The sequence below is a fragment of the Oryctolagus cuniculus genome, chromosome 5 (genome assembly GCF_051225735.1).
Source record: "Oryctolagus cuniculus isolate XC-2025 breed Fujian yellow rabbit chromosome 5, ASM5122573v1, whole genome shotgun sequence".
Taxonomy (NCBI): Eukaryota; Metazoa; Chordata; class Mammalia; order Lagomorpha; family Leporidae; genus Oryctolagus; species Oryctolagus cuniculus.
The window spans coordinates 101,773,039-101,788,645 of record NC_142871.1 but is presented as its reverse complement, the minus strand read 5'-3'; the positions used below and the strand labels follow the sequence as shown (position 1 = coordinate 101,788,645).

The 15,607-nt window shown below is 39.9% G+C and overlaps 2 protein-coding genes across 9 annotated transcripts in view; one reads left to right on the top strand and one right to left on the bottom strand.

Moving 5' to 3' along the window:
- Positions 1 to 11,057, top strand: part of SMAP1 (small ArfGAP 1) — a 187,920-nt gene extending 176,863 nt beyond the window's left edge. For all 8 annotated transcript variants that reach the window (XM_089333044.1, XM_089333045.1, XM_070073896.2 and 5 more), the window contains 4 exons: positions 668 to 795; positions 6,288 to 6,459; positions 7,310 to 7,617; positions 10,105 to 11,057. In XM_089333044.1, coding sequence (XP_089189170.1) covers positions 668 to 795; positions 6,288 to 6,459; positions 7,310 to 7,617; positions 10,105 to 10,239 — 743 coding nt within the window. In that variant the 3' untranslated portion in view covers positions 10,240 to 11,057. The remainder of the gene's footprint in view (positions 1 to 667; positions 796 to 6,287; positions 6,460 to 7,309; positions 7,618 to 10,104) is intronic.
- A 173-nt stretch (positions 11,058 to 11,230) lies between these two features.
- Positions 11,231 to 15,607, bottom strand: part of B3GAT2 (beta-1,3-glucuronyltransferase 2) — a 96,093-nt gene continuing 91,716 nt past the window's right edge. The window contains exons 3-4 of the mRNA XM_002714531.6: positions 11,686 to 11,834; positions 11,231 to 11,604 (exon numbers count right to left, since the gene is read on the bottom strand). Of these exons, the coding sequence (XP_002714577.1) occupies positions 11,518 to 11,604; positions 11,686 to 11,834 (236 nt within the window). The 3' untranslated portion in view covers positions 11,231 to 11,517. The remainder of the gene's footprint in view (positions 11,605 to 11,685; positions 11,835 to 15,607) is intronic.

Below are 15,607 nucleotides of genomic sequence, written 5' to 3'. Positions count from 1 at the left end.
TCTCTCATACAGTATTAGAATTAAATGAATTTATATATCAATTCCTGGCACACAGGAAGCATTATAAAAAGTTTTTATGATCATACAAAAAATCAGGATGTAGAATAATGGGAATAGTATGATGTCATTTGTCAAAAGGTAGGTTTGCATATATATTTGGAAACCAGTGGATAAAGAATATTTCTGAGAGGATAAACAAAATTGGAAATAGCTTCTTTGGGAAAGAGGACAGATTTCTCCTGAGGAAGAGGGGTATATATTTATCAACTTTTTTTTTTAAGAGTTATTTATTTGAAAAGCAGAGAGACAACAGACACACAGAGAGAGCTATCTTCCAACAGCTTGTTCACTCTCCCAAGTGGCTACAATAGCCAGGTCCAGGCGAGGAACTCCATCTGGGTCTCCCACATGGATGGCAGGTGCCCAAATACTTAGGCCATCTTTCACTGACTTCTTAGGTACATTAGCAGTTAGCTGAATTGGAAGTGGAGTAGCCAGGGCTCAAACTAACACTCCTATACAGTGTGTTTTGATATCAAATGGCATCCTAACCCACTGTACAACAGTGGCCTTTCTGTCAACTTTTGAGTAGTTCCTTAAAAAAAAAAAACTAATATTTCAAGTAATTTAAGAGATTCTACTTTAAGACAAAAATTTTTGTTTCCAGATGGCCCTGCTGAGGCACCAGTGACCAATGGGAACACAAGCACAGTACCAGCCCTGAATGATGACCTGGACATCTTTGGGCCAATGATTTCTAATCCCTTACCTGCAACTGTCATGCCCCCAGCTCAGGTATGTGGTATTTCCTTTTTGTAAAAGTTCAAAAGAATTGTTTTGTCACTGGCTTGAAAGCTTTTTGTTTTTTGGTCAAGGTTTGGCAAACTAAGATTGTACCTTGTCTTCTCAAAGTTTTATTGGAAGGCAGCCATTCGCATTGGTTTATGTATTGCTTGTGGCAACTTTGGAGCTATAAAAGCAGAGTTGAAGAGATACAGCAGAAACCGTGACATACAAAGCCTAAAGTTCTAACTCTTGCTATAAGGAAACAGTAGTGTTTAGAAAGAATAAGTAGAAAACAAAGACTACTTCAGCCTTCCCCATAAGGTCACTTCAGAGCTGCCCGTGTATGTAAATGTTGATTGGAATTAAAAGTTCTAGCAAATTCAGAACTCCTATTTTTTTCTGAAGATAAATTGTTTTAGGTTTCCCTTAAAACTTATTTTGCTGTTTGTGTGTGTGAATAAAAAATAAACCTATTTAGAACATTACTAGTAATGATCAAGATCTTTTAAGAGTACTTTTGGTGAAAATTTTTTGAATTGCTTTCTTACCCTTCCATGGAATTTCTATAAGGTGAAATATATGAACTTTCAGGATGATACGAGTTAACTCTTTTTTTTTTTTTTTTGACAGGCAGAGTGGATAGTGAGAGAGAGACAGAGAGAAAGGTCTTCCTTTTTGCCGTTGGTTCACCCTCCAATGGCCACCAGGGCCGGCACGCTGCAGCCAGCACATTGCACTGACCCGAAGCCAGGAGCCGGGTGCTTCTCCTGGTCTCCCATGCGGGTGCAGGGCCCAAGGACCTGGGCCATCCTCCACTGCACTCCCTGGCCATAGCAGAGAGCTGGCCTGGAAGAGGGGCAACCCGGACAGAATGCGGCGCCCCGACCGAGACTGAAATCCGGTGTGTTGGCGCCGCAGGCGGAGGATTAGCCTATTGAGCTGCGTCGCCGGCTACAAGTTAGCTCCTAAAGCATACAATATTAAGGTTCTGTTTTAAATTTTAACTTCACAATTCAGCTAGTTGCAGTATATCATAATATTTGCAATAAAATATTTCCCTTTCTGTGGAAAAAGAGTCAGATCTGATGGTATGGATGGAAAGTTGTAATAAAAAATAGTCTGTCTTATGAAGAAAACTAGTATCATTTGTATTGCGCATATTTTCTATTTTTTATTTTTTTATTTATTTTTTGACAGGCAGAGTGGACAGTGAGAGACAGACAGAGAGAAAGGTCTTCCTTTGCCGTTGGTTCACCCTCCAGTGGCCACCGTGGCCCGCGCACCATGCTGATCCGATGGCAGGAGCCAGGTACTTCTCCTGGTCTCCCATGGGGTGCAAGGCCCAAGGACTTGGGCCATGCTACACTGCACTCCCTGGCCACAGCAGAGATCTGGCCTGGAAGAGGGGCAACCGGGACAGAATCCGGCACCCGACCAGGACTAGAACCCTGTGTGCCGGCGCCACAAGGCGGAGGATTAGCCTAGTGAGCCGCGGCGCTGGCCAGCGCATATTTTCTGTTATATGTCAGGTGTTATATATTTATGACTAGAATTGAACAAACAGATTTCTTAGCAATAATTAGTTTAAATGTATCTTTATCAAAATTGTTTGCAGCAGTAGAGATTATTTTCAGCAAAGACAGTTATTTTATGGCTTTGCCCCTTTCCCCTCTGTAATAACACACACACAAAGGAACTAAGTATTGTTACTTTATCTCAGTTAAAATTAATTACCATATGAATTCACACAGGCATGAGTTAAATGAGACAATAAAAATTGCTTAATATTGTGGCTTTGGAAAGAAGTATTTAGGATATTTGACAATCTGAGCAGAAAAGCACTTTGTTTCAGTCTAGTATTCTAGTAAGGCAGTTATATCTTGGGACTTCTTTAGATTGAGTGATATAAGCAGGTTACTTTACAACTACTTGGAAAGTTAGACTCTCCATTTGAGGTTTCAATGTACTGCCTGTGTTCTGTTCAGTGTCATAGCAGCAGTTCCAACAATGCAGACTTAATGTTTAACATGTAAGTGCAGAATGAGCTGGGGCTTCTGGCTTTAGGTAGGACAGGACTTGTTTTCATGCTTTGGGTCTTCTGATTAGTACTTGGTAAATTGACAGGGTTAATTTTTTAAATCATAATTCTCTTCCTGGAACTTTGTTTTAGGACCAAAATTAGGCCAATTTTGTTGAGCTCTATAAAATAATTTGGCTGGCAGAATTATCTGTCATCCAATCTGCTTGTAAAGATTAAAAAATCTGAACATTTTCAAAATAATGCCTTCTTAAATCATGGGAGGGAGCTCAATAGAAATTTTATGCATATATTGTACTGTTTTATATAGATTTTTACTGTGTGTAATTAAGCTCAAACTAATTTGAACACCAAGATTATGAATTACTCTGAGTGTATATACATTCTAGTATAGAATTTTTTGCATTTTGAATATGAAATAAATTGATTTTACTATCTGCTTTACTTATCTGGAGTGCTAGTCTTCCCTAAGGAAATTGGAAATAGTCAGCTGACAGGAATGTATATGTAAATTGGGGATTCAGGGGAACTGTTTCAGAGTGGTGACAGAACGAAGCCCCTTTCTTCTTACTCAGGCAGAGTTAGACAGTAAGAGAGAGACAGAAAGGTCTTCCTTCTGTTGGTTCATTCCCCTAATGGCTACTACAGCCAGCACTGTGCTGATCCGAAGCCAGGAGCCGGGTGCTTCCTCCTGGTCTCCCATGCGGGTGCAGGGACCCAAGCACTTGGGCCATCCTCTGCTGCCCTCCTGGGCCACAGCAGAGAGCTGGACTAGAAGAGGAGCAACCGCAACAGAATCCGGCACCCCGACCGGGACTAGAACCCCGGGGTGCCGGTGCTGCAGGTGGAGGATTAGCCTAGTGAGCTGCGGCCCCGGCCCTTTTTTTTTTTTTTAAGTATTTTTGAAATTTATTTATTTGAGAGGTAGAGTTAACAGAGAGAGAGAGAGAGGGAGAGAGAGAAAAGTCTTCCATCCGCTGGTTCACTCCTCAAATGACCGCAACTTCCAGAGCACAGCCCATCTGAAGCCAGGAGCTGGGAGCCTCCTCTGAGTCTCCTACATGGATGCAGGGGCCCAAGCACTTGGGCCATAAGCAGAGAGCTGAATCAGAAGAGGAGCAGCTGAACACAAACCCACCCCTCCCCACCGTGGATTGACAGAGCCATAGACAGAAGCTTAGCTCACTATGCCACAGTGCCAGCCCCTCTCCTTTCTATCATACACATGTATACGTGCAGTATCCAGACCTACACAAGAGCTGAGGCCTGTTCTGACTTCATATGGGATCCCAGAATGCCAGAGAGCTTTTGGTTGCAAGTCCTGTGCAGCCTCTTGAAGTATAAATGGCAGGCAGAGGATGTTTTTCTTTTATCCTTGATGGTAGTACTGGCAAACAGAGTGCTAACAGATAAATGGACATGTGAGCATTTCCTAGTCATGCTGTTTGGTTTGACTGTTTTTATTTTTTATTTATTTATTTATTTTTGACAGGCAGACTGGACAGTGAGAGAGAGAGACAGAGAGAAAGGTCTTCCTTTTGCCGTTGGTTCACCCTCCAATGGCCTCTGCGGCTGGCGTGTTGCGGCCGGCGCACCGCACTGATCCGAAGGCAGGAGCCAGGTACTTCTCCTGGTCTCCCATGGGGTGCAGGGCCCAAGCACTTGGGCCATCCTTCACTGCACTCCCTGGCCATAGCAGAGGGCCAGGCTGAAGTTAAAAGGAGTTCAGAACTCCATCCAGGTCTCCCGTGTGGGTGGCAAGGGCCCAAGCAGTTGGGTCATCTCTTGCTGTTTTCCCAGGCCCATTAGCCAGAAGCTGGATCAGAAGTAAAGCAGACGAGACTTGAACCGTACTCTGACATGGGGTGCAGACATCCCATCACAAGCAGTGGCTTGGCTTGCTGCGCACAACTTTGGCCCCTATTTGTATTTGTACTTAATTTCCCCCTTATCCAAAAGTGAGGTACAACATATGGCTAAATGTACAGATGGTTAGCGTTTTGCTTCATTTGTGGATAAATTAGAAGCGTTCTAATGTTGTGGTTACTAATCTAGATTAGTTGTATTAAAAAAGTCTTCCAACACAGCTTTTTTTTTATTTTCAATTATCTTTATATACAGAAGATCAATTTAGTATATAGTAAGTAAAGATTTCAACAGTTTGCACCCACACAGAAACACAAAGTGTAAGTACTAGTTTGAGTACTAGTTATACTAGTTATAGCATTAATTCACATTGGACAACACATTAAGGACAGAGATAAGTGCACAGTGACTTCTGTTGTTGACTTAACAATTGATACTCTTGTTTATGGCATCAGTAATCACCTGAGGCTCTTGTCATGAGTTGCCAAGGTTATGGAGGCCTTTTGAGTTCACCTACTCTGATCTTATTTAGACAAGGTCATAGTCAAAGTGGAAGTTCTCTCCTCCCTTCAGAGAAAGGTACCTCCTTCTTTGATGGCCTGTTCTTTCCACTGGGATCTCACTTCCAGAGATCTTTCATTTAGGTTTTTTTTTTTTTTCTTTCTTTCTGCCAGAGTGTCTTGGCTTTCCATGCCTAAAATACTCTCATGGGCTCTTCAGCCAGATCCGCATGCCTTAAGGGCTGATTCTGAGGCCAGAGTGCTGTTTAGGACATCTGCCATTCTATGAGTCTACTGTGTATCCCGCTTCCCATGTTGGATCATTCTCTCCCTTTTTGATTCTATCATTTAGTATTAGCAGACACTAGTCTTGTTTATGTGATCCCTTTGACTCTTAATCCTATCATTATGATCAATCATGAACTGAAATTGATCACTTTGGTGAGACGGCATTGGTACATTCCACCTTGATGGGATTGAATTGGAATCCCCTGGCACGTTTCTAAGTCTGCCGTTTGGAGCAAGTCCGATTGAGCATGTCCCAAACTGTACATCTCCTCCCTCTTATTCCCACTTTTATATTTAACAGGGATCAATTTTCAATTAAATTTAAACACCTAAGAATAATCGCTAACACAGCTTTTAAAAAGATAAAATCTACAGTCCTCTGTAATGTAGAAGTGTTCTTTATTCCAAGGGATACCACCCGGTCCATAAAGCAGTACTTGCCGAGGGAGAAGGCTGAGCAGCTCCCATGAGTGGTGGTCCTGACAGCAGCTGCAGAACTAGTTTTGAACCCATTGTGTTCAGGATTTCAGGGAGCAGAAATTCAGTGTTAGCCTAGTTGGTGAGTGCAATTTATTATGAAAGAGCTTCAGGTTCCCCTCTCTTACATTAACTGAGTCAGATGAAGACATCTTATCTTGCCTTTACTCCAGATTTTTTTGTGTGTGAGCCAGTGAATGATCTCTTAAATGTCACTGGTTTATCTATTACAGTTGTTTCTGTCTTACTTCATAACATCATGTGGGTTTTAAATAATAGGTGAGCTATGCTTTACTGTGCAGAATTTGACAGCTTATTTTGGTGTGTATCAGGGGACACCCTCTATACCAGCAGCTGCCACCCTGTCTACAGTAACATCTGGGGATCTGGATCTTTTCACCGAGCAAGCTACAAAATCAGAAGAAGTTGCAAAGAAACAACTCTCTAAAGACTCCATCTTATCTCTGTATGGTACGGGAACCATTCAGCAGCAAAGTACTCCTGGTAATTAACTTTGAAATCTGCTATGAGTGAATTGTTAAAAGTACATCCATTATAATTATAGTATCAATTATATTTCTTCTCCTTTTTATATGTAGTGCACACTTGTAGTCAACACGATAAAATGAACAAAGCATTAGAATTAAAAAGCATGCACAGATTCACAAAATTTTATTCATTTAGAATTAACAAGCTGTTCACATATTAGGATCTCTTCAGAAGTTTACAGGACAGAGTTTTTGAAGAATTACAAAATTTGATTTACATGAAGGTTATGACTTTATGTACAATGTATATTCTCTGCAGGTAAACAAAGCAGTATGAATTACTACATTGTTTCCAAAAAAGCTTTGAAACTTTTTAATAATTCTAATCAAGCACTAATTTGTTAGCACAGTTTTAATCCATCAGACCATTTCCTCTAAAATAAAAGGTGCGTTTCACATACATGTGACCTGAAATTATATGGCTACCCAGCTACTTCCATTAAAGCTAGATATGGTTGACTTCCATCCGTCTATCTGGTATCTGGAGATCAGTGGTGTAGGTCAGAGAAACAGCATATACTCTGATGCTAGGTAGTTTGTTCTTTACTTTGAAAGACATTTTGTGTGGCTATGGGATAAGATTTATATTTCTTAAATTTTGACAGATTGAAAACAGATTTGTCTGCATTTTGGAAATAATTGTTTAGTTGTAGGTTGGAATGAGCAGTAGGAACAGACTGGAATGAAAAATTTTTGCTATAGGGAATTCAGAAGACAGTAATCCATTTGTGTGTTTTACTATAACTGCAGCTGTATGTAGTAGCCCTGTTCTTACTTATTTTCTATTCATGGTTCTTACGATGCAGGTGTGTTTATGGGACCCACAAATATACCATTTACCTCACAAGCACCGGCTGCATTTCAAGGTTTTCCATCAATGGGTGTACCTGTGCCTGCAGCTCCTGGCCTTATTGGAAATGTGATGGGACAGAGTGCAAGTATGATGGTGGGCATGCCGATGCCCAATGGGTTTATGGGAAATGCACAAACTGGTGTGATGCCTCTTCCTCAAAATGTGGTTGGCCCCCAAGGAGGAATGGTGGGACAGATGGGTGCACCCCAGAGTAAATTTGGCTTGCCACAAGCTCAGCAGACACAATGGAGCCTCTCACAGGTAAGGGTCATCTACTCTCTAGCCTTTCCCACATCTAAGAGAACAGATTTTTTTTCTAACATGGTTTTGCTTTTTAAATCTAGGCATTTTATAGAAGTGAGAAGGATTAATGTACAGATGGTATCTGTAGATACTGTGTATCAGAAAGAGAAATGATTTTTCATTTTCCCTATTTATAATCGCTACAAATTACCTTAGACTCTTTATCTTCTCCCTTTGAGTTTAGCACCAGGGGTTACTCAGCTTCCTGCCAGGGCATTTTGTAGTCCTTTTTGACCAACCTAATAAGATTTTATTTTTATTTTTATTTATTTGACACAGATAGAGGGAGAGAGAGAGAGGTCTTCCATCCACTGGTTCACTCCCTAAATGGCTGCAACAGCTGGAGCTGAGCCAATCCAGAGCCAGGAGCTTTCTCTGGGTCTCCCACATGGGTGCAGGGGCCCAAGGGCTTGGGCCATCTTCCACTGCTTTCCCAGGCCATAGAAGAGAGCTGGATCGGAAGTGGAGCCACCAGGTCTCGAACCGGCGCCCATATGGGATGCTGGCACCACAGGCGGAGGATTAACCTACTACACCACAGTGCTAGCCCTGGGTTTTTTTAATTTAAACTTTCACAGAGTAGGAAAATAGCCAGTCTCCTATTTTCTTTTCTTTTTTTATTTGGAAGGCATAGTTAGAGACACACACAAAGATCTTCATTCACTGGTTCACTCCCTAAATGGTTGTAAACCTGAGTCTGGACCAGGCCAAAACCAGGAGCCAGGAACTCCATCCTTGTCTCCCATGTGGATGGCAGCATCTGAAGTACTTGGGCAATCTGCTGCTGCTTTCTCAGGTGCATTAACAGGGAGGTGGATCTGAAGTGGAGCTTCTGGGACTCAAACTGGTGCTTATTTGAGATGCTGGCATGGTAGAGTGCAGCTTAACCTGCTGCGCCACGGTGCCAGCCTCATATTTTCAGTGCACAATTTTGTGAGGGATCTAGGCTGTTTTCCGTGTCTTATGGTTTCTGCTCATATTTTTAAAAATTTTTTATTCAAAAACCCTTGTTAAGTTGTATTTCCATTTAACATATCCTATAAATGTGATTTTTATGTTTAAAAAGAGTACCCACAAATTTCTGTAAGGTGTGAACAAGTTCATATTTGTCTCAGACATACCCTCATAAAGTCCTGTTTCTGCCTTGGTTGGGCTAAAGCAGTTAGGTGCTCTATTTTTTCTCTAGCCTTATGGCGGTTCATATTCCCACTTCCCTTTCTTTTACACTTCCTGTTTTGATGATCTTGGTTTCTCCTTGACCTATTTTATGCTGAGAACATTAAGGGAATAATCTAGACTGATCTCTAACATTAGAAAAATCAGTATGTATCTGTCATGAATGTTCCAAGTTATTGTTATCAGTACAAGTATTTATGAGAATGGACAATTTTCTATAGTAAGACATTGATCTCTGTAGAATCTCAAACCTCCTAAGTGTCAAATGTCAGTAACATCTCTTATGTGGCCAAAATGCTGGAGCTCATCCAGCTCAGGTTAAGGTGCTAGGTGAATGGATACGAAGTTAACATGAGCTGTTATTTCCAAATAGCAAGGAAGAATGATGCTCTTCTCTAGTTTTCCATCAGTGGAATATCTTGGCCAACAATAAGGTTATTAAAGTAGTTTGTAGTATATCAAGAGGTGATCTATCAATGATGTGGTTAATATTGAACTTTATTAAGTTCAGAACACAGTTTAATTGAACCCACTCTGTACTTTATGGTAAATATTTCCTTTTCTTCACTTATCACCATTCTTAGAACCATACAATTAAAATGCTTTTATATTGATAGCAGAAAAATGGAATTTAAAAATAGTTGTTGCAAAAAATTACATTTCATGAACTTTTGAAGAATATTTTTGCACCAAAATGTACCATTGAATTCAATTTTCCAAGAACTTTTGGTATATTTCTATATATATGACACTAGCCTATTAGAAAAATATTTGTAATCTTATAATTTATAGCATACAATGAAAATTAATTTTAGATGTATATATTATAATCACTTGTTTGATATTCAGAAAGAATGTAGAGCCATTTAGGGTTTTAATACAGAATTCTTACAGCCATCATACAAAAATTTATGGGCTAATTTTAGAGTACTCTATTTTCTTAGTCCCAAAAGTTGAGACTAATTGGCTCATTTCATAATACCCAGATACAACAAGGATTGTTATTTAAAGTTGTGGTTATTAATTTGGGGGGACAAGAAATTGGATGTAGGATCTGAATAATATGATTGATATTTTATAGATAATGCTAAAATAAAGAACAAGTAGGAAACACAGGAGTTATTTGTGCTTTGTAAAGAAATATTTGTATGGTGGTCTGCTTTTTACCCTATGGCTTTGACTAACTTTCACATTAATGAAAAAATGTCCAACTGTAGCTAAAGAAAAAAAATGAATCATTTTAAACCAAGTTGTTTATGTGTTTCACAGATGAATCAGCAAATGGCTGGCATGAGTATCAGTAGTCCAAATCCTACACCTGGTTTTGGCCAGCCCCCGAACACAACAGCAGGATGGTCTGGAAGTTCATCGGGTCAGACTCTCAGCACACAACTGTGGAAATGAAAACTGTAATACGAGTTTCATCCAGAACTAACACCTGACATTCCTTGCTAAAACGCATCTAGTTCCTGTTTATTCATGTACATATATATATATTTTCTTTCTCCCCATTTGTTCATGTTAAGAATTACCTGATTGACTGTGTTGGTCTGTACTGATTAAATTTGGTGAAGAGCAGGATGAGAAACCATTTTATGTGAAGGGCAGCTTTGGTCACATTTCCCATGATTTAATTAACCACACTATATGAGAAGCTGCTCAGTCAACTTGCATAATCAGTTTTACTCTCAATAAAATTATAGCTCTAATGTTTGCATATAAGGGAAGTAGTTATCATGTTAGTAATACCTCTAACAGTATAAACCTTGCCCCTAAATTAGCCAGTAATCCTGTAGGAAGGTACTATATGATCAAATGTTTAATCATATAAATAGAATGTAAATGTATCACTGAGCACTGTTTTCTAGTGTATCAAAATTATTTTATTTCATCATTTCATGTCATTGTGCTGTTGTTATGATGTGCTTAACAGGGAACGTGGTTAGTGAAAGGGAGATAAACCTGGATGTTACTACAAAACAATTTAGTGACTGTTTAATTCAAATTTTATCTGCCTCTCTTGTAATTTGGATCTCTTTTTATGTACATAGTGCCAACAAAGATCTTTTCCTGCACTATATGCAAACAGGGTAACTAAAACAAAGCCACTTTCAGTCTTTGAAGGTATGTCCAGGTTTATGACAGTAATTGTGTTTACATTTTATGGTGCCTAGTATTGACAAAATGTTATTTCCCTATATTAAACAGATGAATCCATAGAACTTTTTATTTGTGGGTTTATTTCTTATGATGTAAACTGCCACCAGCCGTCCAAAAATTTCTTAATGTTACAGAGTCAGGAATTGGGAAGTTTAGTTGACAAAATACCTGTCATGTGTTTCTAAAATCTGTTCAGTTCTACCAGTTGTAAGAGCAAATGAGAAAACAAAAGATATACTCAGAATGATAGCTTGCATTTAGTCATTCAGCTGTACTGTACAGAAATCTTCCAATTAAACTAAGGAAAACATGCAGAACAAATGAAGACAATATACACACTTTGTACCATCCAATTAACATGTTAACTGACAAGCTCTGTTTAAACAGATGTCCATCAGATGACAATCAATCGGCTGTTGTACTGAAGTAACATGAATAATACCTGAATGCTTTTCAGCCTAAACTGCAAACATCCTCTTCCATATTCCGGGACTGGAAAGCTGCACCAGTTGCTTCTCCATCTTAGACCTCAATTTTCACTGTGTCCAGGCGGTACTTTGGCTCGTTGGCTAAATTAACCTTTTCTGTCCGGGTGTGCCACACAAGAACCTAAAGGGGATGGAAACATTTTGGGTAACCATGCTGTTAATGCTGACACTCAAGGTCAGGCAGCATAAGGAAAATGAATACCTTGGTGCAGTTATTTGCTTTAGGTTCCAGTTCTTCAACTGTTGTTATCTGTTTTAGAAAGTCAGATTCTTGCATCCCTGGTTGGGATCCACGACGTTTAAATACAGCTTTTGGATTGGACAAGATGACTTGAAGACTTACAGCAAATCCTTTGTGAAAGTTAAAAAAAAAAAGACTTTATGGTATTGGTGTACTTCTTTTTCTATATGTTACATCAGAAGCAGTTTTTAAAATGCGGTGTGTCAAGTACTGGTTTACAAAGTTGAATATCATAATCTCAAAAGGGAGATTAAAATCATTACAATGTTGTAATTCAGTGTAACACAGGGCTGTGTAAAATTTGAAGTCAGTCTGTTAATAGTAATTTATAAAATTCCCTCTTTATTATGTCCCACCTTTTGGGTTCTGGGAATAATTCACAACTAAATGAAACTGAAAGGCCAGCCTTCCCCGAGCTGTCCTTGGAGCAGGGAGAGTACGTGCCCAGTTCTCCTGCCTGCTCTTTAATATCATTACATATGGCCTATCAAAGTTAGCACCACTCTAAGCTTGCTCTTTTGTATGTGCTTAGAAGATGGAGAAATAGGTAGAAAATGGTAATACCTTATTTATGGTAATGCCTTATAATTGGTTTCAATTTCTATTCTGGTAGAAAAGGCATGGGTGTGTGGAAGTCTATGCAGGAGACAGTGTATTACTTTTCATTAAAAATTAGTGTAAATTTCCTTTAATGGTTTGGTCATTTGAAAAATCATTACTATGTAGTGTATAGTTTAACAAATTCTGTGTTGAAAACTCAGCCCTTACAACATGCTAAAAGCCATCTCAGCAAGTAATTGTTCTGAAAATCTGAAAGTCTGTTCCTCTTTGCCCAGAGTTGAACCTGTGCAGACCAAGGCCCAGTAACATTTCATAGCAACTTTTGCCCTTCTCTTCATTACCTGGATTTATACTTCTTTTTGAAAAAGTACAGTTAGCAAAGTAAGTACTAAATGCCACCAGGCAATAATGGAGGAGCTATGAGAAAACCACAGCCACATTCTCATAGCCTCTCCAGATCAGTCTCATTCTCTGTACCAGGGTTGGGAAACATCTGGCCTACAGGCTGTGTGAGACTCATGAAATCAGTTGGTCTGGCCCTGCCAAAGCATCAACAGGTGGGACTGGAAATTCAATAAATCTAATGCAGACCAATTTTTAAGTTAATAATTTTGTATGTCCTGTGAATGATGCTACAAATATCCATACGAACCATAAAAAATATCCCCCCACCCCTTCTCTAAGACCCTGCTGCCTTTTGGGGAAACTTAACACTAAACTCCATACAAACACTGCTTGATCCAACTGGTGCTGAGTGAAGCACAACAAAGGAACGATCGTAAAATGATGGCCTCAGGACTCTCCCCGTGCTCTTCCCCAGTCCAGGAGGCAGGCAGTGCGATCCAGCAGAAGGACACTGATTTTGGAATTAGAAGCCTTTTGTTTTTGCCTATCCTTGCACTTAGAATACTGGCCAGGTCATTTAACTTTTCAGGGGCTGGGGGTGTTAGCCACCATTTATGGCTAGAAGTATACTGGTTGACAGGTAGAAGGCTTTTAAAAGATCTGGGTGGCAGAGCCAGGATACTTGCTTGTCACAATTCTGGCAACACAGCTGAAGCCTTCCTCAGGCACAGCTAGGACAGCACAAGACTTCTCAACAAAAAGCCAAAGGTTCAAGTTAATACATGATATGCCTTTTCTCAGATCAAATCAGATTTTAATGTTAAAAGATTTCTTTTAAAAATGTGCTTACACATAAGCTTCAGCTTTTTTATCTAAACAAGAGCGTGCCCTTCTCAACCACACTAAAACTGGTATATCCTTCACATGACTTCAAGGTACTCATTTTATTTGCCCTATCTTCATATTAAAAAAAAAAAAACAGGATTCAAACTGTGCAGAAAGTAATTCTGAAACTGATAGGAAGCACTTTTGATCTGATTTCCCCTATGACGTTAAACACAGGCATCAATCATGACTGCTGGAAGATTGAGATTGGGAGTATTGCTTTCCTTAACTGAGGAATAAATTTCTGGCTCTTACAGAGTTGCATGTCAAAATGCACAGTTTAAGTGAAGTTCACAGCAGTTGTGGAGCTGTGCCTTGTTTTGCTGAAAGGCCCCCTTTCCTAGCCTCCCTGGAGAGTGCTGTGCACCTGGCAGGACCAGAGCCTACAGACAGGTTTTAGTGCTCTCCAGTCTTCTTGACGAAATAGAATTGAGAATTTGAGGAAGCAAAGACAACTAATGGTATTAGCAGGGCAAAGTACCAGGGAAGAGAATTGAGCTCTGGTGAAAACTAAAGATAGCTACAGATCAACTGAGTTATGATCAGCAAATGAACCCTGGAATCAGGCAATGAACCACTGGAAAAGAGCAGGTGAATCAATTTTTGGTGTGTCCTCAGGGTGGGGAGTAGTTTACATTCTCAACAGAGTGAAGTTATCTAGTAATAATTAGGGATACCTGATAGCATACATGAAAGGTTATTGTGTCCATTGTGAGGTCAAATTAAGCCTAAAGGCTGAGTTGGTTTTGTCTGAGTGAAAGCAAGCTGGAAAGGACCACAGTGTTTCCCAGTAACTTAGTTGTGTCCCGCTACAAAGATAAAAGTATTTACTTATACATTTATATTTTTGCATATGCATACAATGTAAAACTCAGAATGCCTGAGACAAAAATTAACAGATATACAGAGAAGTAAGAATTAGGATACAGATGATAGAATTACAGAACCAAAGACATTAAATACAAGAAAGATTAAGCACAGTAAGTGGAAGATACAAAAATATACAGTCAGCTCAGTGATGAGAAATAGCCTGAGATGAAAAATATACTGGTGGGATTAACAGACATTGGAGAAGAAAAGATAGTGGACTTCAACATACAACATTAAAAACTATCGAAATAAGAAACAAAGATCAACATAAACCCCCCCCCCCCCACACACACACACATGAGTTAACAGAAACAATGAGGGGCTGGAGTTGTGCAGCAGGTTAAACCACCACTTCTGATGCTGGCATCCAATACTGGAGCACTGGTTTGAGTCCCAGCTGCTCCATTTCTAATCCAACTCCCTGCAAATGTGCCTAGGAAAGCAGAGGCAGATAGCCCAAGTACTTGCAGCCCTGCCATCCACATAGGAGACCCAGGTGGAGTTAGGGGCTCCTGGTTCCAGCCTGTACCAGCTAGCTAGTATGGCCATTTAGGGAGTGAACCAGCAGATGAAGATAAAGCATGCTCTCTCTGCCTGTCAAACGTCTTTAAGAAAAAAAAAAATGAAAGGAAAAAATACTTGAAGATAAAACAATCAAAAAATACCCAGATTTTAAAAGTTGGGATATATAAGCCTTGAAGAACACTATCAACCAACTTGACTGACAATTTATAGAGGTCGGCAGTATGGCGTAGCAGGTAAAGCTACCACCTGCAGTGCCAGCATCCCATATAGGCACCAGTTCAAGCCCTGACTGCTCCACTTCCAATCCAGCTCTCTGCTATGGCCTGGGAAAGCAGTGGAAGATGACCCAAGTCCTTGGGCCCCTGCACCTGCATGGGAGACCTGGAAGAAGCTCCTGGCTTCGGATCCACACAGCTCCAGCCATTGTGGCCAATGGGATTGAACCAGTGGATGGAAGGCCTCTCTCTCTCCCTCTCTCCCTCTCCTCTCTTTGTGTAACTGACTTTCAAATAAATAAATAAATCTTCTTTTAAAAAATGACAATTTATAGAACAACCCAGCCAACTATAGCAGAATACCATCTTTTCGGGTGCAAATGGAACATAATCAAGATAAACCACAGTTTGGGCTGTAACTCAAGTCTCAAGTTTAAAAGAACTCAGACTGTACAAAGTACGTTCTGTGACCATAATGGAAT